The 25,353-nt window shown below is 43.1% G+C and overlaps 1 protein-coding gene across 2 annotated transcripts in view; it reads right to left on the reverse strand.

Annotated features, from left to right (window-relative positions):
- The window catches only part of CALCOCO1 (calcium binding and coiled-coil domain 1), a 68,096-nt gene extending 44,918 nt beyond the window's left edge, over positions 1-23,178 (reverse strand). For both annotated transcript variants that reach the window (XM_088469285.1, XM_088469284.1), the window contains exons 1-9: positions 23,095-23,178; positions 12,593-12,758; positions 12,348-12,450; positions 11,503-11,693; positions 9,852-10,010; positions 7,982-8,130; positions 6,723-6,813; positions 6,258-6,512; positions 2,383-2,508 (exon numbers count right to left, since the gene is read on the reverse strand). In XM_088469285.1, the coding sequence (XP_088325411.1) occupies positions 2,383-2,508; positions 6,258-6,512; positions 6,723-6,813; positions 7,982-8,130; positions 9,852-10,010; positions 11,503-11,693; positions 12,348-12,450; positions 12,593-12,739 (1,221 nt within the window). In that variant the 5' untranslated portion in view covers positions 12,740-12,758; positions 23,095-23,178. The remainder of the gene's footprint in view (positions 1-2,382; positions 2,509-6,257; positions 6,513-6,722; positions 6,814-7,981; positions 8,131-9,851; positions 10,011-11,502; positions 11,694-12,347; positions 12,451-12,592; positions 12,759-23,094) is intronic.
- Positions 23,179-25,353: the final 2,175 nt, after the last annotated feature.

Here is a 25,353-nt window from a genome sequence, read left to right on the forward strand (position 1 = left end):
ATTGCGAAGGCCCCCACCCGGCTACTTCTTGATGTTGGAAACAATTTCTGATGCGTTGAAAAGGACTGACCTTTAGCTTTTACTTGAGGACGAAAGCATGACGTCCGAGGCTTCAGATTATATGTAAAGGACAGGAACACTGTCTTGGAAGCTGCTAAGGTAGTCACAATTTTGTCCAATTCTGGGCCAAACAGGATATCCCCTGAATAATGCAAAGACTCTAAAGCCTTTTTAGAGTCCGCATATGCCTTCCATGAGCGTAGCCAAACAATAAGGCAGGCTACTACAGAAGTGGCAGATGCCTTGGAGGCTAGGAGGATAGCTGCTTCACTCGAATAGGAGGCTGCATCGTAATTTGAGATATGTAGGACAGCTGTTCCCTCGAAGCATCAGAGGGAAATGTCTCTTCTAGAGCCTCTGCCCAACTCTCAATGGCCTTAGCCACCCAGGCTATAGCCCTAGCAGGATGAGTAATAGCTCCTGTAAGAGAGTATATAGACTTTAGACAAGCTTACAGCCTTCTATTCGTAGTCTCCTTCAAGAGGTTGTAGTATGAATAGGTAAGGTAGCACTTTTGACCAGAAATGTCATGTGGGAATCCACTGCTGGGGGAACTTCCCATTTAGTACAATCAGTAGCGGGAAGAGGATAAAAGGAACTTAAACGTTTAGGCAGCTGAAATCTTTTACTGGGCATATTCCATGCCTCACTTACATGTATATGATCAGATAGCTGATCAGAGTGAGGAAATTCTGGTAAAATTATCTTTTGTCGTTTAAAAGATGGCTGTTTTGCCTTAGGAGCAGGTTCTGTCTCTTCAATTTGAAGAATAGATATTACAGCTCTCACAAGTGCAGGTATATTCAATTTAGAGGGGGGTTCCTCGTCTCCCGAGGGGGAGTCAGAGTGAGATAGGTCTTCATCTACTGCCTCCCTAGATGATACATCAGAATCTGATAGCTGGGTGGACTGGGAAGATAACACAGCACGCTTACTAGGTTTACTAGGTAAGGGTCTCTCTTTTTGCAGCATTTGCTGAAAGGCTGTAGAGGTATCCACCAGACGGGAGAAAGTATGTCTACCCATGGGGGAGGCAAAGGATTTGCAGGGAGTACCTGCTGTGGTTATCCCATAGGGGGAGTTACCACAGGGAAAGTTAGGTGGTCCGCAATTTTTGCCAGCACCTGTGAAAAAGTAGCCATGGGGTGGGTCCTGAGGGGGAGACACCGGGGCTGATGGGCCCGTGCAGTATAACACGATGCACAAAGACCGTCCTGAATGAGGTCCTCTGAAGTTAAGCCTACTGAGCAGGACTCACAAGACACCAGAGTGGGAGGAGCAGGCTGCTTGTCATTCTTGCCTCTGCCAGACATTGCTGCAAGAATGATGTAACACACAATCTGACACAGTGCAGTGAGCAACCCAGATGTATGTGTAACATGGCACAGTGTAGTGCGCAACAGTGATATGTAGTATGTGATAGCCCTCACAAATACAGTCAGGTGCATAAATATTGGGACATTGACAGAATTTTCATATTTTGGCCTCTATTCACCACCACAATGGCTTTTAAATGAAACAAGATGTGCTTTAACTGCAGACTTTCAGATTGAATTTGAAGGTAATTACATCCAAATCATGTGAACGGTGTAGGAATTATATGCTGACTTTAACCACCGGGTCCCCTGGCCTTACATATGCCCTGCGCTAGTGCTTGTAATGCCCTGGTGGTCTAGTGGAGTCCCGGACAAACTGGTGTCCACATCAGTGCCCCCGGTCTGTCTCCTAAGACCGGAAGTAAGACTGCACATACACGTGGGTCCCCGCGAGCGTGGATCCGCCTTACCTGTCCCTTTGAGTCCCAGCTGCAGCCTGGGGTCCGGGGAGCCTCGCTAGCTAGGTCCCCCTCAGAGCCCCGTCTAGAGTACCTAGCCGAGGGCTGGTGTCACGGCGCCGTGGAGGGTAGATGGAGCAGCAGTGCAGACGTCCAAAAGACTGTCTTGTGCTGCTGCTCATAAGTAGAATAAATGAAATATAATTAAATCATAAAAATAAGCTTGGGCTGCTTAAAAGCAGTTAAAACAGTGATCCAGCTCCTGCCGGACACCAATGAAACTGAGTTGCCCTCAGGCTGTGTGCGGAGTATAGGGGGAAGGCCCGAAGCATCCTGGGATTGAAAAGCTTTGCTGTTGGTGTCTGGACCTCCAAGTCCCACCTACACCCCACTGTCTCCCCCGTGGAGCTCTATGGACCCTGAAAAAGAATAGAGTAATATCTACTGCACAGTATGCATTTCTGAGCGCCAAAGGTATTCATTGCCACATGCTCCTGATGCGGTGCCTACAATGCCAAAGTTTATTCTCTGTGATGCTTGTCTCGTACCTGACTGGCATCTTTCTCCTGGTTTAGCTTACACTGTAGTGTCTGCCTCTGGCTTCTCTCTTCATGTAGGCTGCTTTCCAAATTCAGCTTCTCTGCTTTCAAATTTACTATCTGGTCCCTCTTGGCCTGAAAGACAAAGCAATATTCACAGATCAGTAGTTACAGCTCATGGTGCTGAGACAGGAAGAGGTCAAGGCCTCCTAAAGCAGTTTGTTGTTCTCTCTTAGGGGTAAATTTACTAGTAGTGAGAGTTTTTAGAAGTGAGTTCTAGAAGGGATACTGCCCATAGCAACCAATCAGATTCTAGCTATTATCTTCTAGAACTGCCAGTTAAATGTTAAGTAGAATCCGATTCATTGCTATGGGCAACATCTCTTCTAAAACTCACTTCTAAAAACTCTCACATTAGTAAATTTACCCCTCAGTATTTGTCTGGTGCAGTGGTTCTCAAACTCGGTCCTCAGGACCCCACACAGTACATGTTTTCCAGGTCACCGAGCAGGTGCACAGGTGTAGTCATTACTCACTGACACATTTTAAAAGATCCACAGGTAGAGCTAATTATTTCACTTGCGATTCTGTGAGGAGAACTGGAAAACATGCACTGTTTGGGGTCCTGAGGACCGAGTTTGAGAACCTGTGGTCTAATGTAAGAATTACTGTATAATAATATTCCTGTTGCAGAACGAATTGTTTATACTGTATAAGACGTGTTAGTAACCTTACTTATGCAGCGTACAGTACAATGGGCCTAATTCAGAGATGTACGCAATGCCGATTTGTATGCGGTTGGAGCGATTGTTTGCCATTGCGCATTCGTGTTAGCCCACTGCGCACACGCAGCGATTGTTTTGCGATTGCGATCACACAGAGGATCCATACGCAAATCCAGACGTGTCTGTACGTTTAAACGCCATTTCATGGGTGTTTTCGCTGTTGTACATTGTCCGACGGATATGAGACGGCAGCATTGGGCATCCCTATGCTCGGGTAAGGAAGACATTAGCATATTTTCGCATTTGTGTTCTGTGCAAAATCGCAGATGCGATTGCATTAGCGTACATTTCTGATCCAGGCTCTATGTCCTAAAGTGCACTGTTTGATTAAGTTTGCCTCTCTTAATCTTCTGAAACCATATAAATATACTTTGCAATCAATGCCCAGGAGGACAGTGGGTAACTTTTCAACTCCACTATGTAATAGCCTCCCCTTTATAGTAATGTGCACAGGCCAACCACTTAGATATCCTTATAGCAAGCTAATGGTGGCAGGGGGGGGACTTCATCACACAATGGGCCTGATTCAGAGGAGGACGCAGCGCCGATGTTTGCACAGTTGGCCGATGTTTTTTGTACTGCGCAAGCGTCTGAATTGCACTGCACATGTCCAGATGGTTACCGCCGGGGGACGCAGTACAAATTTTGTCGCAAAGAGGGGCAATTTCGGTGGTTGGTCATGGGAGGTACCGGGGGTGATTGGTCAGACGTGTGCATGTCGCGGCCAGCAACTGCATCTTTTTCGCAGTTGCACTGGCACTGACGGCCATGTTCCGACAGACATTCTGACCATACAGCAGTTAGAGCAGCTGGGCAAACCCATTATGGAACACATTCATCCTTAATCTACAAGCAAATACAGGGCATCAGAGGGGAACTCTAGTCTTTGTTGGCAGAACAAACAGAAAGGAGCCTATGAAAAAAGGAATAAACCTGACACTATGTTGGCCACTAGGATAAGAGCGGTAGTATGTCACAAACTATCACAGCTCTTAGAAATAAGAAGGGTTGCTTTAGTCATGAGCCCGTTATTAATAAATCTTTTTATGTTTATTACAAATCACTATATAACTTGCCACTTTCATCCCCCTCTGCCAAACAATTTTACATAGATTCGCATATTCTCCCTAAACATCATTAGCTAAACCAGATTTGCCGATTACGACGAGGAAGCGAGTGATGCACTGAAATCTCAGAAGTCATCTAAAGCCCCAGGGTCAGATGTCCTTCCATCGTCTTACTACAAAAATTTTCCAGAATACTAATCCCTCACATGGTTTTCACTTTTAACAGTGTCGTCCAGATACCTAGGCCCCAAAAGGATCCTACTTGCTGCACCAATTAGAGGCCGATATCCCTGCTTAATTTGAAAATCTATGTTTTGGCCAGTAGGCTAAACGTCTGTCTGCCACAGCTGATTGACGCAGATCAGGTTGACTTTGTACCATCTAGACAGGTTTGAGATAATACACCGAAGACGATCCGCCTGATCCCTCATAAATTACCGGTAGTACTCCTTGCCTATCCTGGATACAGGGGTCAACGGTACTAAATCAGAAGCAGTAGCGTTTCACCTCCCCCCTCTTACAGCAAAACTCTTAGAACTCAACTTTACTTGTGATTCCAACTGGCTATTAAGTATTTGTGAATTTCTATTACACACGTCTTTTGCAGTATATCAAAAATGACTTGGCCAGGTGAGCTCCCCTCTGTATCTCATAGTTTGGAAGAATCAACTCTATGAAAAATGAATATTTTGCCTAGGTTGCTCTAATTGTTTCAGACATTGCCGATTGCTGTCCCAACCCCCTTTCTCCAGACTATTCAGTCACTCTGTGGTGCATTTGTGTGGCATAAGAAGAATCTGCAAAGTTGTAGAACTTGTCTTGCCAAATCCACCGCCAATGGAGGCCTTGGCCTATCTATCTTTGAAAAGTACTACCATGCTACACAATTAAGCAAAATGATGTCATGGCACATGGACCTGGGATGTAAAAAATGGGTAGACATTGAGAATGCATTGGTCGGAGATCAGCAGGTGGGGTTCCTCCCGTGGCTTCCCCCAAGCCTAAGACCAGCCTCGGTCCACACAGTTCCCTGTGTTGAGTGCAGTCTGTATGGGACAGGATAAACAAACACATGGATCTGGTGCCATACCCGTCCCCTTTGACACCTATTTGGCGACACCCTCATTTCCATCTGGGATGTGTCCGACCATATATGCAGCCTTGGGTTGAAGTGGGCATTACTAGATTCTGCCATCTCTGTGGGGATTTGCTCCTCTCTCATTCACAGACTTGTGTGAGAGAACAGGTTTATCAGTTAGACAGCAGTTTGCGTACTTACAAGTCACCAGGTTTATCCACTCATTAAGTAAATCACCATTAAGCTCAGACCACTCAACACCTTTGAACGTTTGTGCAATGATGAGGGAGTTCCATAGATGTGTAGCAGCGGAATGGGTATGAAATCTTGACGCCAGAAGCCTGAACGCTGAAGATCCCGACAGGGGTGGTAAGTATACTATGCATGAGCATGGCATCTATTCACCGACGGTGAGCGCTGCACTGAAATTTCCCCCCCCGCGGGACACTGCGTCCCTCAGTTGGGGGCAGCACCCGGCACCCCCGGCAGGCTGTTTCAGCAGGGTGTCGCCATAATGGCAGGATGCATTTTGCAGATTCGAAATCGGGCAGGGCCCGGCACCCTACTAAAACAGCCTAGCGGGAACGCTAGTTCTGTGTGATATTTTATTGAACCCATTCAGTGGCCAGAATGAAACAATGGTTTCTGTGACTTATAATGGTGATTCCTGTAATGTTACTGAGTCCACTTGGCTCTGATACACTTATAGAGATTTCTTTTGCCACAGTACCACAGGCTGCCGAAAGTGCAGATTATGGGATGTCAGTGGACAGATCTGCACTAGATATTACAGATATTGCCAGAGTTTGAAGCGGAATACTTCAATTTGTCTGGTGTTTTCACAATTTGTACATGTAAGTACATAAGACCTATCAACAGGAAGAAGAATGAATAGAAATAATTATTAACAGTTCCTGAAACACCTCCTAATATATTACATTTATCCCAGCTTACCTCCATGCTGTGATTCAGTGCGGCCTTCTCCTGCCACCACTGTCCAATTCCTTCCTTATATCTCAGACTCAGGTTGGATACTTTGATGGCAAGGTCAGCGGTCTCAAGGCGACTTTTGTGAAGGTCGGAGATGGTGCGGTCCCGGATGGAAGAGACTGTACCTAGCTCCTCCCCCAACAGCATCACTTTTTGCTGGCTTGCGGAGAGTATATCCTCTGTGCAGCGCAGTTTTTCACGCAGTGCGTCCATCTGCAGCTACACATACACAGAGAGAACCTCAGCGCATTATCAGCATGACATTCCAAATTTACAACCATGTTCTGTAATAATTAAAATCCTGTATATTCAAAAGAATGTTTCTACTTGTAAAATTAGAAATTGTTTAGAAGAACCATTTTAATGGCCTGCGCTTAAAGCAGCTGCTCTGCCCCACTACCGTCATGTGATCGCACAGTCCGCACACACCTGCCAGTGCTCCAGCTCTGAAGTGGCCTCTGTAAGATGTTGCTTTAACTCCTCTATGTCTGTTTCAAGTGAGGCATTTCTTGTCCCCAGCCTAAGGTATAAAGAAATCAGTAAGCATGCTACATAAATAATGTGCCATCCAAAGCATTATACTATTTCCACCATTTTAGATCATTTAGCCACAAGGGGGCACTGTGTATGGTATTTTAAATTACCTCAGCAAAGCAAGGTTTATGGGACTGATACTGAGTCTCATGCAGACTTTTCCACATCTTTTGCCAAAAGTGTATCTGTGTCTTTATGCTAACGCCACGGCCGACTTAATCAAATCTGAGAGGCCATTTGCACCTGTGGAAATCAGTCTCGGTGCGTCTTTGCACACCATCGGATGCACCATCGGAACAACCCTATGACAGGTGCAGTTTCTCTGTCTGAGTTTGGCTTACTGTGTGAGCGTCACACCCACGTCTGCCTAGCAACCCGATACCTCCCAGGAACACCCACTAAAAACCACTCCCTGCTTCCAAATTCGTCTTGCTCCTTAGTGCGGTAACTATAGGGGCGTACGTGAAAGTGCGCGTCAGACACGTGCAGTGGTTCAAACATGCCAGCTGCGCTTATATTGGCACAGTATGGAGAAATGACAGGTTCGCTATTGGTTCAGACCACATAATGGCTCCCTCTCTTGTGTAGATGACAGATGATGCTTCTTGGCGTGTTTAAGCAGGACATGTAGAACAGCAATACTATTCAAAGCAAAACACAGTGTTCATTTTCCTGCTTAAACACCCTAAGAGGTGGCTTTTGCATACGCTGTTTAGTCAATTTACCATGGCCTTTGTACTATGATAATATAGTTTCAGTTCCCCGTTAATGTCATGTTTAAAACTGCTTCTAACAAAAATGAAAAGGGCCAAATGTAATAGGGTGAGAGTTTAGAAAATGTGAGAGTTTAGCTGTAAACGCTCACACTATTACATTGGTCGAGTTGTATCTTCAAAATGGGAAAACAAGTTTAAATCATGAGAGTTTTTTGAGTCTCAAAAACATGCGAGTTTCCCTGTTCTCAGACATTGGCCGAGTTTAAAAAGTGTGAGAGTTTACTATTAGATTTGGCAAAAATGTTTATTGAAAATTGATCATTATTGCACATTGTTTTCTTTTAGTCAGGAAAAGGATAAAGTCGACAACAAGGATTTTTTGATCTAGAGCACATAAACATGAAGCAAGGAGGTAAAGAAAATAAAACTGGTTTGTACATGTCAAGATCCTTCTCTTTTTCCAGCAACTTCAGGCTCATAACGTGGATGTCACCCTCAAGCTGCAGAATGTGATCTCGATGCTTGGTTTCCTTGCAGCCCAGGTCATCCCGTTCCTCCCTTACTATCTGTTCTCTCAAGGAGAGCTCCTGGGAAAGGCACGAACCGAGATATTAGCGCTTTCGGTTCTTAAAGAGCAACATCCAAAACAAATAAGTGCTTGCACTGCATTTATTGTAAAGTAATAACCCAATACCTATGGTATTTGTATAGGTTGATACTACGAACAAACACTACTATCAACATGTTTTTTACTTGGAAGGTAAAATGAATGCCCATGAAGTGTACTGTAAGCCTTTGCTTTAGGATTTATACATTTATAAAGGTGTGTATTTATAGTTCACTGTAAACACGCACCCTATTATGGATTATCACCAACAATGACGATTTGTGAAAAGTTGTAAGACAGCCCAGTGCAGGTATCTACAAACCCCTGAGGTCTACAAAAACATCTACTATGGAACAACAAATATTTTGTGCATGTGGTGTGCTCATGTAATTCTCTAAATCTATTATCCTATTGTTTTGATGTTTAGATACTTGTATGTATATTATATATGTATATACAGTATTGTATGTATGAAAGGCCTATTTAAATGCTGTATATAAATCCAAAACATAATATAGCACAAGACACAAGTGTCGGGATCCCACTCAGGAAAATCCTGTGTCTGCCTCTCACACAGTTGCCATTTAGGGGATGTTTCTGAGGTGGATGCAGGTAAAGCGTCAGATGGACTCACTAGGCATGCGTCCAGTTGGTTACCGCCGGGAAAGGCAGAATGAGACTGGATGGAGGTCCATGCAATTTTGATGGGCGTTGACGGTAACTGGGAGGGGGTGGCTAACAGTTTCAGGCATGTCGGTGTCAGTGACTGCATCCAAAGACGCAGCTGCATTGACACCAGCGGCCGAGGTCACTCGGAACATTCTGCACCTTCTATGAGCATGTGCAATGTCCCATTAGTGTGTCTTTGTACACCCATCGGCGGATTTGCGTCGCAGCCAGTGGACATCTCAATAGGACGCAGGTAAAGCATCGGGCATTAGCTCATCAGCTGCGGCATTATCTGCTTTCACCTCTGAATCGGCCCCTTAATGTGCATACTATTATACATGTGTATAGTTAAAATCATCTCCTTTCAAAAAATAAGTACATAACTCTGATTATCATAATGTGCTGTATAACCTCAGGAAAGAGAACAGTTAGGGGTATGTTTACTAGGGATGTGCAGGCTCGGATTAGTTCTGATTTTCCCGCCAAATTCAGATTTTGTTTTCCCGCCAAAAATCGTGTCTCAGAAAGAGGCAAAACGTCATCTATCATGGACAGACATCATCAATCCTGAACAAAAGTCCATGAAAGATGATGTTTTGCCTCTTTCTGAGACCAGAGTTTTGGCAGGAAAATTCCGAACTAATCTGAGCCTGCACATCCCTAATATTTACTAAAGTACGGGTTTTTAGAAGTGGAGATGTTGCCCATAGCAACCAATCAGATTTTATTTAACATTTATCTAGTACCTTCTAGAATATGATTGGTTGCTATTATAGGCAACATCTCTACTTCTAAAAACCTGCATTTTAGTAAATATATCCCTTAATCTAAACCTTGGTATTCATTGTCACATTTTACATGTCTAGCGTTACCTCAGCACTTAATCTGCTTTCTCAGCTGACTGGTATTATAACAAGTGTATGGAAACACGACGGACAAGGCAGGAATATGATTGGATACTGTTACCTGTATATGTATGTATGCTCGATCTCAAGCCCTGGCAAAATATAAGAGAAGGATGGAAACGCGTACCTGGTACTGGCGGCTGAGCGTGGCACATTCAGTGTCGGATGTTTCCAGAGCAGCCTCCAGCTGCATGATTTTTTTTTTCAGAGAGCTCACCTCCTCTTCCAGTGCAAGTCTCACTCTCATTAGATAATTTCTCTCCTGCTGGGACAGCTCCAACTGTTGCTGTGGGGTAAACATTTAATAGAAAACACTGTATTATTAGTAATAGCGATTAGCCATCAATATGGTCATACATTTCTGTGCAAAATAAACCTGGAATATAAAAGTGACATAAATAAATGTTTAAAATATCCTGTCATATAGTTCCTTACATTTGGCTATTGCCAAAATCAACATTCACATTTGGAGAGTACTAATGTCACTCCTGTACAATATAACATTATATTTGGTGAGCACAAGTGGCTCTCACTCTGAAAGTGTTCCATAACGGAATACAACCCCCTGGATATGAGAATCTCCTCACAAGCAACTCTAATTTAGGGCAATTGCAATTAAAGGTATACACAACCAACATAAAAAGTAAAAAAAATGATCGGCCTGATCAGCCGATAATCACCTGATTGGGCAGTAATTATCGGTCTGTCGGACATGCTAAAATCGTCCAGCGTGCCTGAAAGATTTCAGGATTGGTCGGCCGCATCTGGCAGTGTATGCGCTGCCGCAGCCGAACACCGACATATCCCATGATCCTTCACAGGGGAGGATGGATAAATGTTTCCTCTTTGTGGGAGGAATGCAGATATCATGACTGCACACTGTGATATATCGCTATGTATGGTAACAGTATCTGCTGGTTTCAGGCTGTCAGATAAATTGTCTATTTATCTGACAGTGTATGCCCAGCATTATTGTCTCTGATGTCAGGAAGCTGTTTTTTTATAGCTAATGGAAATTATCTCTCTCTGATCTCCACATAGAGCTCACGTGCTTAATTTCTGTATCAGGGATCCCTATAAAGCACAGTGATACCTGACGCAAAGAGAAAAATGCGAAAGAAATTAAAAGGGAAATGCAAGTCAATACAAAAGTTATAATAGGTCATAATAAAAATGGAGGCAAAGGGTGTGTGCCACAGTAACTCAAGTTGATTATTGTGTACAAGCAAGGATATCCTTAAAACCTGGACTGTTAGGGGTAAATTTACTAAAGTGAGAGTTTTTGAAGTGAGTTTTAGAAGAGACGTTGCCCAGAGCAACCAATCACATTCTACTGAACATTTAACTAGCACCTTCTAGAAAATAATAGCTAGAATCTGATTGGTTGCTATGGGCAACATTTCTTCTAAAGCTCACTTCTAAATTAGTAAATTTACCCCTTAGGGTGAGTTGGGGAAGCCCTGTATAGTTAAAATATACAATAAATAATACTGACTGGTACTAAAAGCAAACCTTCAGAAAAGTAAGCCACTCCCATACACACACTGGATTGGCTATATGGTTATACTACATTGAGAGGTGACCTGACAATGACAGAATAAGGCAAGGAAACTCAGATAGTTCTGAGTAACAGAAACACTCACACCGTACCACTGCTCGTTGCTTCTGTGGGTAATATATGTATTTCTATAACAGGTCCCATTACAGTCTATAGTCCCTTACATCTTGTCTATAGACCCTTACATCTTTACTAAGACCCTTACATCTTTACTAAGTACCTGCAAAAAAGTAGCTTTTGGGACAACCAAGATCATGTCCAGGGATGCCTCTTCATCCTCCAAGGTTACCAGGTCTTCTATGGGCCGTGGCTCACTGAACACAAAGGATTCACTCATTCCTTTCACAATGCCATGCTGATCCACATAACGAAAGTTATACCGCTGCTCACCAGGGCGTGGTAGATAATAGGCTGTGGGGTAATTAACGTTTATTAACAACTCACATATGAGCTAGTTGTGTCCTAATTTCAAGTGTTTGTGTGTTATCAGGTAAAGTTCTGTAGCACTGTATATAGCACTGCTAACTAGACCTTCTGTTACCCAAAAGTACAGTACTCTTAAATCTAAAGTAACTACATGCTGCTTGATCTGAAACTGGTTATCTGCTATTCGTACATGAAAATAGTAATGAATGTCCAATAGAGTCACTCAGTGGTGTCACTAGGGGTTGGGGACTACACAGAGTGTCCCCCTCAGAGGTGATGACACCAAAATGCTGGCTCCTCCTCAGTGACCAGGAGCTGGGCGCTGCGCACTAACATCACAGTGCAGCGTCTGGCTCCGGGTTACGGAGGAGGAGCTGGCAGTGCAGGGAGAGTCCCTGGGGGCAGCCTGGCATCTGCAGGATTGCTGGGTACGCCCCAAAAGTGATGAAAACGAGGGGTGCCGTGAGGCCACGTCCCTCCCAGCAAGGCCACGCCCCCTTTTCAGAAGCCCTCCCTGCAGTGGGTTTACTGACCGCACTGGGTGTCAACAACCTCAGTGGCAACACTGGAGTCACATCGATTACTTTCCCATATATGTCACTGCTTTTGTAAAAATAAAACCATTTTTAGGTTTCTGACCTTGGAACTGCACACTGCAATGAGATTTTGATCCATCTGTAGGTACTTCTGAAGACACTGCCCAGACAAAAGTGGCATAGTTCTGTATAGAGGAAGCTCCAACCTGTTACAGAAAAAGTGCACAAGCTACATAATGTAACTTCCAGTATGCATGTAGATATAGATGTAACATATACCGACCAGGATGATAACACACAGGCAACATATAGCAATTTAACTGACAAAACACAGAACCACGTTCTCACTTTGAAGATGCCAATCCAGTCACTGGTGGAACCCTTCATACCGGCTGGCAAGGTGTAGTGACATTCCACTTTGGTATTGGGCACGTAGGTGTGAGCGACATTCAGGAAGCTGACACATGACACCTGAGACAAAGGGGTGCTCTCCATGACGCCCAACGTCTTCGTTCTATGGATGATAGTAAATAATAGCTGTGCAGATTATTTTCTTACTGTGACAAAAAAAAAATTCTTCCTTCATAGTATAATAATGAATTTATTTGGAATTTTTACCACTGATCGATAAAAACAATTGAAGGTTTTCATTAAGTAATAGTGAACAAAAAAAAAAGACGCAATATGAAACTTTCAAAGTTGGCTACAGATGATCAAAGAACAATCAAATCAAGTCTGAGAAAAACGGTACTGAAAACATCAATAGGGAATGAATACGCATTGATTTCACACACTTTTGATATCCTCCAGATCCAGTCCATCATAGTGAGAATATGCCACACATGGGTAATTCCCACATATGTGCACATGGAGCACTTACTTGTGAAGATGGCAAGCAAAAGGCTGGTAGCAATTTTAACAAATGTACTAACTTCCATGGCAGAGATGGAGAAGCTATTCATGGGGAATCAATTGGCTGGCACTTAACAGATCAGAATTTTATGGGAGGGTTGCAAAAAGAAAACCATTACAAAAAAAACCCTTGTCTAGTTTGTAAGAAAATGTATGAGACCCATACACCAACCTCATCTTACACCACACTCCCAGCCATCCACTACACTCAGCCAATGACTGCCAAATCTGCTCCAAACGGATTACCTCCTCTCACTCTGTCCTCCTAGATTTTGCCAGTGCTGCTCCCCACCACTGGAACTCTCTCCCTCCCCTAATAAGACTCTGCACTTCTGCACAAAGCTTCAAACAAACCCTCATTTCTTTATTAAAGCCTTCCGGCTCTCATCCTAACTCACCCCTCCATGCTACTCCCTCACTGTCTCTCCCCTCTGTGTCACCTCTGTCTGTCTGCCTACCCTACCCACATTGGCACCAAACCTTTAGGCCCAACAGGCAGCACTGTGGGTACTGTGACTGCATATAATACAATGTTTATATAGCTTGTATCCCATGTTCTGCAATGGTTTATACTCTAAGTCTTTTGCATTTTATTTTTACTCTTTTTTTTTTTGTCCCTTGTGGTACTTTTCTGAAGACATTATCTGAAATATCAAAAACACATGTTACCTACAGATATGAATAAAAATTAAATGTTGATCATAAGAAGATTCCTCTCGGTGTGAGGTGTGATTACACCGGTATCTACCAGTGTTGTTAGTCCCATGAGTGCCACAGAATATTCCTGTCAGGCGGCACCTGGGCAAGTTGGATTCTAATTTAGGCTGAGTTACGGCCCTTTCTATTTGTTATATATATATATATATATACATATAAAATCAAATGTCCTGATTAACTCACTCATCAACATCCAGCTCAAACCCCTGGACCTAGAAACATGAAAACCAGGGAGTATATTCCTTCCATGACTTGGGTACCCACTAAGCAGGGGGTGAAAAGGGTTAAAATGTTCCTCCCCCTGCACAATGTCCTGTCTGACTGTCTCTTCGTGGCTGTAGCACAGGTCATATTCAAACACCAAGTGTCATCCCAAGTGCTGCCAAACATCACTGGCAGTTGGTATGGCTCCCCTATTTGAATAGTGAGGGAAGGGAATGTATTACTACAGAGGTGATAGAGGAAAATGTGTTGCTACACAGGTGAGGGAGGGGAATGTCAAATATTTTACTACAGGGGTGAAGGAAGGGAATGCGTTACCACATGGGCGAGGGAGTGGAGTGTGTTTCTACAGGAGTGAGCGGGGGTAATGTATTACTACAGAGGTGAGGGGGGAATGTTACTCCAGAAGTGAGAGAGGAGAATAAGTTACTACAGGGGTGAGTGAGGGCAATGTGTTACTACAGGTGTGAGGGAGGGTTTGTATTTCTTTTTTTTTTTCCCATCAATACATTTTAATTGACAATAATCAAAAATGGGGGTACAGAAAAAAGAGAGGGGGACATAGGGGGCAAGAGAGAAAAAAATAAATAAATAACAGGATATCCATATATATCAAACAATTATCACAATACTAATTCACTACAGATAGACAGACTAGGTATCTGAATCTCCTGAAGGGAGTTTGTTTAGATTACAAGGAGAGGACGGGGTTAGTGGGGTAAGTCTCGCAGAGGGCGCACCTTTACCATCAGTAACATAGATATGCCATCAATGCCGTTTTACAATAGGAGAGGATGGGGCTATAAAATAAGCAGCGTCCCTAGTATCCATTTCAAAATGAAATTGTGTTTTTGTAATTACTTTGGCAAATGGGGGGGGGGGGGAGAAGACTTCCAATGTTGGGCTATAGCAGCCCTAGCGGAAATTATAATATGACCAAGGACCTAACTAGCAGATTTGGGAATAGTGAGAGGATACCAGTGTAAAAGGGCTAGGGAAGGATCTAGAGGTAATGTAAGCCAAGAACTTCCTTTATAAGGGAAAATACATCTAACCAGAAAGAGCGAAAAATTGTACCTTCAGAGTGTCAAAGGCGCCAGCAAAATTTAGAGACTGTAGGCCATATCCCATATAATCTAGAAGGTGTCAAATACAGTCTATTTGAGTTTAATACGCATTTCAGTTTGAATAGTGCATTTGAATAGGGAAAGATGACAAATTAATAGATTCCCATTGTTTAAGGGTAAAAGAACATTGGAGGTCAGTTTCCCAACGGATCTGAACAGAAGATTTGGTCACCAGATCAGCGGGAGACAGCAATAAATACCAGAAGGATATGGCTCCACGGGAGGAGGGTCTAGACACTCTATTTAGAATTTGGTCCGGTGGTGTTTGAAACGTAGCGGGGCCAGTATCTAATTGAACTATCCAATGTTCAAGTTGAAGATAATAAAACCAAGCTGATGGGCCCACTTTAAATTTAGCACATAAATCAGAGAACGATCAAATAGAGGACAGGGAAAAAAATTCTGCTAGGGACTTATTAGCCAATTGCATCCAATAAAACATATGAAGATTGGGAAGCGGTTTGTCTAATGCTTGTAGAGATATTGTCCTTGTAGGGAGAGTGAGCTTAAAATGTGTTGGGAGCTTAATATCCCAAATCTTTAGGGTATCAAGGGCAGACTTAGGAAGTGATGGAGATTGTGGGCGTAGTTGTTTAGGCAACCACAAAAGGTCCGGTAAAGGAAAACCTTGAAAAAGAGCACGTTCCAGGTCTACCCAAGACTTCGTGTGGGGGGGAGAAACCAATCACATAACTGGGAGAGGAGGGCTGCCTCATGGTACCTAAGCAGATCAGGGAGAGTGAGACCTCCCTTTTGTCTAGAGCAAACCATGTGACTATAGGCCATTCTGGGGGCTCTACGCTTCCACACATAGGACAGCATCAGTCTCCGCATTTGCTGTAACATCTTGCAGGGTATTGCATATAGGATAGCGCAGAACAGGTACATCAGTTTAGGCAGGCCTAGCCAGGAAATCTCGTGGTTCATCCAGGATATATATAAAACAGGGAAGACAAAAAGAGAGGAAAAAAAAACGCAATATAGTGTAGTATATTATTTTCCAATTTAATGAAACAAGCAAAATAAAAAATCCCAAAAACTTGTTTTCATTGATGATTCTCAACAAACAAACAATATTGGTGTAGCATACAAACACTTTCTGGGATCACCCAGAGTGAAATATCATCCAAATAAGTATAAATTGGAACCGTACCGTGTTTGGCACCAGATTTAGTGCTTCAAGAGAGTGTGTACGGGAGATCTCTGGACAACCACCCTTCTCCCTTTAAGCCTCTGGATTAGCCAGCTGCACACAGTTCCAGGTTTCCGCTGATTTAAAGCAGGTAAATCCCAGCCTCCAACGCGTTTCGAGTAACAAATACTCTTCCTCAAGGCTGCTACACCAATATTGTTTGTTTGTTGAGAATCATCAATGTAAACAATTTGGTTGGATTTTTTATTCTGCTTGTTTCATTAAATTGGAAAATTATATACTACACTATATTGCGTTTTTATTCCTCTCTTTTTGTCTTCCCTGTTTTATATATATCCTGGAGGACTATGGGAATTGAATCATACTAAAAGAAAGTACTGAATTTATGGAGGACTGATTAAAGGAAGAATATACGATAAAGACTCTACCCATATCTCTATAAATAATTAAATTGATACTTCTTGGTGACTTACAAATTGGAACTAGGAGCTTCTATTAAGCATTAACAGAAGGGAGTAAATAAATATGTAACCAATAAATGTCAGTTTTATTCAATTACTAAAAATATTTATAGAGTTATTATTGTATTTGACAATACGGCAAATTTTCTGTTGATCAGTAGTAAGGGTGGGCACACACCTGCTCGACCAGCAACTGTGCCAATGTTCAGGTCGATGTGCTTTCACCCTAGACATTGTATGTTCCGTCCGTCATTAATATGTACAGCCTTGTATGCGATATGGTGTGATTAGCCAATCACACGATATCACTTGCGACCATGGGAGCGCTAAATCGGCCAAATTTGGGCTAAGAGTTTCTAGATAGGTCCATTTTTATTCTATAATGTAAGGAAATAAAATGTAAATAAATGACAAATTCTGGAGAATAAATTTCAAAGCCATTGTGTGTGATTTTTTTTATTCATTTTATTTTTTTTGTAATCATTTACTTTGAGAGAAGCATAAAGTCAGAGCCGTAACTAGACTTTTTGGTGCCCTGTGCCAGAAAGAGCATTGGCGCCACCCAATTTTTTAAATAGGGAGATAACACACCGAAAAAGGGCCATGGCTTCATGGGGAAGGGCCAGGGAAGAGATAGGGGAGACCAGGAGATGCTGGGGATAAAATAATAGGAATCTACAAGTGAGTATGATAATAAACAGAAAATTGACAGGCCCAAACAGCGCCCCCTGCCGTCCGGTGCCCTGTGACATGGACCGGCCGCACTACCCTAGTTACGGCCCTGCATAAAGTAACCAGATCTATATGTTGAAGGGAGTAGTTGGAAATGTAAGCCCCCTTCTGCTTTAGATACTCATTCAAAATGTGCAGTCTGTAAACTTTTGCACATCAAATATATGCATGAAAAATAAGATATTGTAAATGAATTATTGATTACTTATTTAATTAGGCATATTTCCAGTTACATGTGCAGTTAGTACATTAGCATATAACAGTTTGGCACTCCAGCTACTAGGAACTACACATCCCACTTTCCACAGTGTCACAGTTTTGCGGTTACGGCATGCTAAAACTGGGGCAGGGCATGCTGGAACGTGTTGTTCCATAGCAGCACTCCTGGCATATAGAATGCACATTCATTCTGAGCTCTATGTTTGCATGTTGGTCCAGTCCAGCTCCTTTTGTGATCTTTAGGAAATGCACCACCCACAGGCCAGATAAGAAATGAATATAGCATAAATGCTTTCACAGTGTGACCAGCATTATAACAAGGAGTCACACCAGTCTGTATGAGAAGTCGTGTAAAGTAGGTGAAACAGAGCAATATTGGGTGTACGTTATTCAAAAGAAATATGCTTGGAAAAATAGCATATTTTCACCCATATGCAGAATAGCTTTTTAATCTGGGTATGCACCTGCTAGTCATGGTCATTAATGTGTATGTACACCTGCATTATCCTTAGTGCAAACAAATCTGCCTCCAGCTGACATGCTGGTCTGCAGGGCTCATTTGCCCTCACTGAGCTTTGCCTAACTGAAATCACCCTAAAACATCCCAGTTTGCCTCTCTGGTCATCAGGCTAATAGCGCCAAATTGGGTACAGTTATGCATAGTCACAGTTGCATACACTCATTTTATAGCATGCACAGCACAAATTCACACAACCGGTGTAGGGTGAACTCTACATCAGCCCCACACTATGCAGAAACGACACCAAATTATTAGTACATAGAGTGGTACCTTAAAGGTAAATATTCCGGGAGCAAATGCAAGGTGTCATATGCCATACATTAACGACCTCTGTATAAGATTAAATTAATAGACACATGCATTCTAAGACAATAAGAAAAAAGCATTTTAGCTCTGTGTGCCAAGGGGTGCATGCCACTTGGATCATCTCCAGCTCTCATAGGGACAAACTGAATGCATGACATTACTTTACTGCGCTAGTGCCCTAACCTCCGACAGCTGTTTGGCTAGGTCCTCAAAGGAAGCTCTGTAATGAATTGTGATCCCAATTAAACTCGCCATGAAAAATAGAGGTCATGTTACACTTCTTAATCAATGTACTAAACTTAACTTTGTGCACAAGTTCTTCATTTAGGTACAGTTTGACAAAGGCAAGAAATACCCTTTGCTATTGCCCAAATCAGTTCATTGTACAGTGCTACTGCCTTTGTTATAATGTCAGCTTAAAACATGCCCAAACAGTCATCATATAATTGTAATAACACATATAAATGCACATTTGAGAAAAGAATATACTTGCAAGTTGCGGTTGCATTACAAAAGGGAGGGAGTAAGTAGGCAACACTGTAATTTAGAGGCAGATCATGCCCATTTGTGTTAAAAAACTAATTTTGGAAGATTTCTATGATCAAAAGCATGTGAGGGTGCTGCCAACTGAGTTAGCTTGAAAGCCAAGTTTTTCCACCCAGAACAATGCAGCTTTTTTAAGATGCAAAACCCTCCCATGTGATACTCAGCACTGGGCACATGCAAGTTCTATAGAGGACTTCAGCTGTTGAAATGCTGTAGCTCTGACACCTTCATTAGAGGAAACTCCTGTTATGTGCAACTGCAGGAAAGATTCAGCTTTTCCTGGCTTGAAGAACAGCTGTAGGAAGCGCCCATCTGACACCACCCTAAATAAAAGCAAAACACACCTAAATGCATACCTCCCAACTGTCTGGGACTATTCGCGGTGGGGGGGAAGTTGGGGATAGCACATACCGCTGCTCTGCATAGCATAGCAGAGCAGCGGGTGGGCAGAAGGTGAACAGATGCTGTGCGCATCTATTCACCAGTGTAAGGAGAGCCTGGGGCTGCCCAGCATCTCGGAGAGTGCTGGGCACGCCCCCTATAGTGACATAAACGGGTTTCCGCAAGGCTCCGCCACATTTTCAAGAGGCTCCGTCCCTTCATGGAGCATAAAAGTTGGGAGGTAAACCTAAATGGGCCATGTATATTACATTTAGATGGTCCATTAATTTTCCTACTGCACAGCTACAGAAAAATACCCCTATAAAATAGGTGTTGCTGATCCACTTACCTACTGTATATGGGATACTGCTTGCCTAAAAAAAGGATACTCTTGTATACAATACAATCAGTCATCTGACTCCCTAGAATTTGTTTTTTTAAGGTAATTGTCCTAAAACTGGAACCACAGTGCTGTTGTGTAGTATAACTCTAACCAAGCTGTCCCTGTTAATTAGACTTTAACTTTAGACAAACAAAATGGGGGGAATTCAATTCAGAGCGAGTTTGTTCTGCTCCCTAATGAGTGCCCAAAGCTATTCAATTTTCCGTGCTGTGTAAACCCACTTAAGTGCAGAAATGCAGTTTACCGAGACTAATGCCCGGGATTTAGGGGTTTATGTATCAAGTCATTTTTTACATAAAATTATGCAGAAACTACAGTTTCTGCATAATTTTATGTATTGCTCCTATGTACTAATGGCACATTGCAAGCACTTCAGATCGCAGTCCCCATTATTATCAACGGGGACTACAATCTAACCACTATGTACTAAACTCCTTTTCGGAGTTTAGCCACGGTAGTTTACACCATCTTCAGATTGCTGTTTGCCTTTGGGGGCTCCCCGCAGCCCCCGACCAGTCCAGGAAGCTGACGCTGTGCACATGCGCAGTGTCAGCTCCCCCAGGGAAGTATTTCACTTTAGTAAATGAAATCTCCTAAATGCCAGGGATATAACTCGCGGGGACAGCGGTTACCGCAACTGCTGTACCTGCAAGTTCCCGGTAGTACATAGCCGGTATGTTTTCATTAAAGATGAGTTGGGGCGTTAGTAATCGCAGCAGTACCATGATTATTAATACATAGACCCATTAGTCATGGTAAACTGCATTTTCCAACTTAAGTGCCATGAGCAATGCTGTTACCGCACCCAGTAACACGGTGACTAGCCCCATGGAACCAGATGGCATGGATTTCTGCTCACACCTCAGGAGGGTGCAATCAGAAATCCGCTAGTCGCGGGTTTACAGCGCAGGCAATTTAATAGCTCCGGGCACTCATCCCGGGAGCTTAACAAACTCACACCCAGCAATGATTGTAAAATAAAGGCATAGGTATTTATTCTATAATATGGATGTCTGATTCCCAATTAATATATATACATTTCTATAATTTGTACACATAACAATCACAATTATGTATGTGTATATATAATTATATATTCTATTTTTTCTGGACATGTTGAGCTGCTGCTTTGCTGTACACACAGTGGTGGCCAAAATTGCGGACACTTTTTGAAATTTGAATGTTTTTCAACTTCGAATGCTTATAAAAACTGTTACACTTCATCCAGTGCAATGATTCATATATAAAATGAAAGGACATTTAATGCTGAATTCAACACAATAAGCAGAGGTCAAATATTTGCATTACAAGGGAAGTTATGCAGTGAAAACAACACTTCGGGTGAAACTCCATGTGTACTTATGATGTTACTGTCCTATCAGTATTTCGTTGGGTAGCCTCTATTTTTGAAGACAGCAGCACAGCGATGTGTCATTGAGCCAACCAATGTTTGGAGCTCTTCCTTCTTTTCTATGTGGTGCCATGAGACAATTATAGCCTCAATTAATTGTTTTTTATTGGATGGACGCCTCAATGTACCAGTTTTTTCAAACAGAACCACAAATGTTCTATGAGGTTCAGGTCTGGGCTGTTTCCTGGCCATCCCAGCACCTGTATGTCATTCTCCGTAAACCGTTGTTTGCATATCCGTGCAGTGTGGCAAGGAGCTGAATCCTGCTGGAAAAAAATGGGGCATTATCTGGAAAAAGATCCCTGATAGAAGGTAGGTTTTGGTTGTAGGATGGTGTCAATGTACTTTCTGCTGTTCAGTGTGCCATCTATGCCATAAAGGCAGCCCTACTGCATCTGCTGTCATACATGCCCAGATCATAACACTTGTAGGATTCTTTGTTGTTGCTTGAATAAAATCTGGATGTACCTCTTCCCTGATGCGACGTCTCACATATTTTCCCCCATCACTACCAAATATCGATATCTTAGTTTTGTCACTCCATATCACTTGTTTCCACTGACCTTCTGTCCATGCAATGTGTTCTTTTGCCCACTGTATTCGTTTCTGCTGCTACTTTTTATTCAGCAATGGCTTTTTTCGTAGAATCCTACCTTTTAGGCCAACCTCCGTTAGTCTTCTCCGTTCCGTTCTTGCACTGACAAAAACACCAGTTGCACTCAGGTCACTGCTAATGGCCGCAGATGACATCCATCTGTCCCTCACGCAAATTCGTTTTATTCTCCTATCATCAACAGCTGTTGTGCACTTTTTCCGGCCTTTTCCTGCTTTGTTTTGTATAGATTGTGTTTCCTGATAGTGTAAACAAAACTTTCATATTCCTGATGTTGTCCCATTCCCACCAACTTCTCTCGCAATTGCTGCATACGAAAGACCATTTTACACTTAACACCACAATCCTGGATCACGTCGCTGTGCTGCGGTCTTGAAAAATAAAGGATACCCAACGAAATACTGATAGGACAGTAACATCATAAGTACACAGGGATTTTCACCCTAAGTGTTGTTTTATGACATAACTTCCCTTGTAATACAAATATTTGACCTCTGTTTATTGTGTTGAATTCAGCATTAAATTTCCTTTCATTTGATATATGACTAATTGCACTGCGTGAAGTGAAACAGTTTTTATAAGCATTCGAAGTTGATAAACATTCAAATTTCAAAATGTGTCCGCAATTTTGGCCACCACTGTATATAATGGAGTCTTGAGAAAGGTCTGACAAGACCGATGTCACCAGGCAGTAGAATGACTGATTGGCATGAATCTCTGCATGTGCGAATAACACAGAATCATATTTCTGAAACCTGGTGATGAGTGCCCTGGCTTCCATATATGGATGTTCTCTACATGTATTTGGACTTTCTACGGGCATTACCAAAAGAGGCACCCCCAGCACATGTGCCGAGAGAGAGAGAATATATGGCTATTGAGGATCACGTACAGCAAAACCCTCACACATCTGTATGAGTCCCATCAGCTGCAGAAGCTGGAAAGTATAGTGTGCTCTGACTGCATTAGGCCTACAGCTGATGTAGACTTGCTGCGCAGCACTTTGTAGTGGAAGCAGCAGCGCCCCCTGTCCCCGGTGCAGACGGTAATACTCCCACACTCCTCCCTGCACAGACTGATATAAGGAGCACCTGTAACACCCCGCACGAACACATAACACCTCTTACCCCGCACTCAGAAATCAGCTGTCCCACAACAGCACGCAGCAGCAGCAGATTTGCTCGGTGCTCTCTGGGAACTGTAGTTCCAGGACTGGACCGTCAGCTGTAGATCTCTTCACAGCGCACTACATTTCCCAGTGCGCATGGCGGACGGCAGGGGAGCTGCTTGGCTTGAACGGATTTCAGTGTTGTTCTTCTAGGTAACGGTGCCAGGTTTTTGAGTTTCCTGAGAGCCTGCTGAGATTTCCTTATGTACTGTAAGAATTGGTGGAATGTGCTAGTGGTACACAGTATAAATCAACTGCAGTCAGGTTTTTTTTTTTAAGCTGTGTTGGCAATCATTGCAAACAAACCAGAAATTCAAGGAGCAACCCCAGGTTTCAAAACTGCACACAATTACAATTATTCTGTACATTGAATATTCTATATCTATTCTAGTTATATTTGTGTACTAGTCCTTGTTGGTAAGTTAGGGCAAAGCAATATAAGGGGATATGTTTCAAGCAGTGTAAATAGTGAAGTGTACAAGTGAAGAACTAACCAATTAGCAGCTTCTACCTATCATTTTATAGAACTGATTAATGCTACTTCAAAGCTAATTGGTTGCTATGGGCAACTTCTGCACTTTTCCATTCTTTGCATCATTCTTACATGCTTTTCTAAGGGTGAAGCCTGGAGAGGAGATGTAGTTGGCAGCTGATGGGGGTAGGGCAAGGGCCAGACTAGTGATATCATTAGCCCCCCTCCCCCCTCAGCAAAATGCGGTTAGAAGAGGGGACGGGCCACAATAACACAATTATCATAGAATTGTGTCATATTGGCCCCGGCCTATGATTCCTCGTATTTTTCTCCAGATACTGCCTGCTTGCCTGGGGAGTGGGCTGGCTGCGGGAGGACTGTCTTCTCTTCCAGGAGCCTGGAGGACTCCTCGAAATACCGTGAGTCTCCCACAGGTTCCGGGAGAGTAGTTAAGTATGCTTTATACTGCTTGATACTAGTGGTGTCACTATGTGTGGTGACACCCGGTGCTGCAAACTTTGCGCAAGCCAAAGGTGGTTGTGCATGCAAAAGGGGGAGTGGTCTCCTTTACATGACATTTGAGAGGGAAGGGGGGTGTTGGAATACTTATGCAATGGGGGGCTGTAGTTATTTTTATCTTTGGGGGATGGGGTGTTTTAATACTGTCGGTGCTGGGGGTGATGTAATAATGTGTGTGAATGTGGAGGGGGGGTGTATTATTGTGTGTGAGGGCTACTGTATATTCATAATACCTGTGTTATATGTGGGTCACTGATGATTTCTGCATAATCTGGTGATTACTGCGTTATCTGGCAGCCATTACAACGCTCCCTGATCTGATGCTCTCTGCGAACCTCTCTGCATTATATGGCAGTCACTGTGATGCTCCCTAATCTGATGGTCCCTGCGAACCTCTCTGCATTATATGGCAGTCATTGCGACACTCCCTGATCTGATGGCCCCTGCGAACCTCTCTGCATTATATGGCAGTCACTGCGACACTCCCTGATCTGATCGTCCCTGCGCACCTCTCTGCATTATATGGCAGTCACTGCGACACTCCCTGATCTGATGGTCCCTGCGAACCTCTCTGCATTATATGGCAGTCACTGCGACACTCCCTGATCTGATCGTCCCTGCGCACATCTGCATTATATGGCAGTCACTGCGACACTCCCTGATCTGATGGTCCCTGCGAACCTCTCTGCATTATATGGCAGTCACTGCGACACTCCCTGATCTGATGGTCCCTGCGAACCTCTCTGCATTATATAGCAGTCACTGCGATGCTCTCTAATCTGGCTGTCACTGCAAACCTCTCTACATTATTTAAAGCATACCCACATTAGGCACACCTTACTTACAGAGGCTATTATGTGTCTTTTCTCCATTGCAATGCGCTGGTGGAGAAATCGGGCCACTTACTTGTGTCTGCCCCCAGGCCAAAAGTTGCCAGCCAGCCCCTGCACAAGGTACAGTCGAATACATACGCATGTGCTCTGGATCCAGATTCCCGGCATCAACTATGAAACCTCCGTCAACAGCAAAGAAAGATACTAACTAACAGATCCATGGTGCTTGCATATAAACCCTTGCAGACATAGGCAATACAATAGAACAAGTTGGCATAATCCCATTGGTTCTTCTTCCTGTTTCTTCTGTTACAATACAGTTCATAGGTCAGCTTGTATTGTTATAGTTCAGCCTCCAACAGTTCTTTGTGTCTGTTTTCCCGCTGAAGAACAA

Source organism: Taudactylus pleione, unplaced genomic scaffold (assembly GCF_031769625.1).
Source record: "Taudactylus pleione unplaced genomic scaffold, aTauple2 ptg000089l, whole genome shotgun sequence".
In the NCBI taxonomy this organism is placed as follows: Eukaryota; Metazoa; Chordata; class Amphibia; order Anura; family Myobatrachidae; genus Taudactylus; species Taudactylus pleione.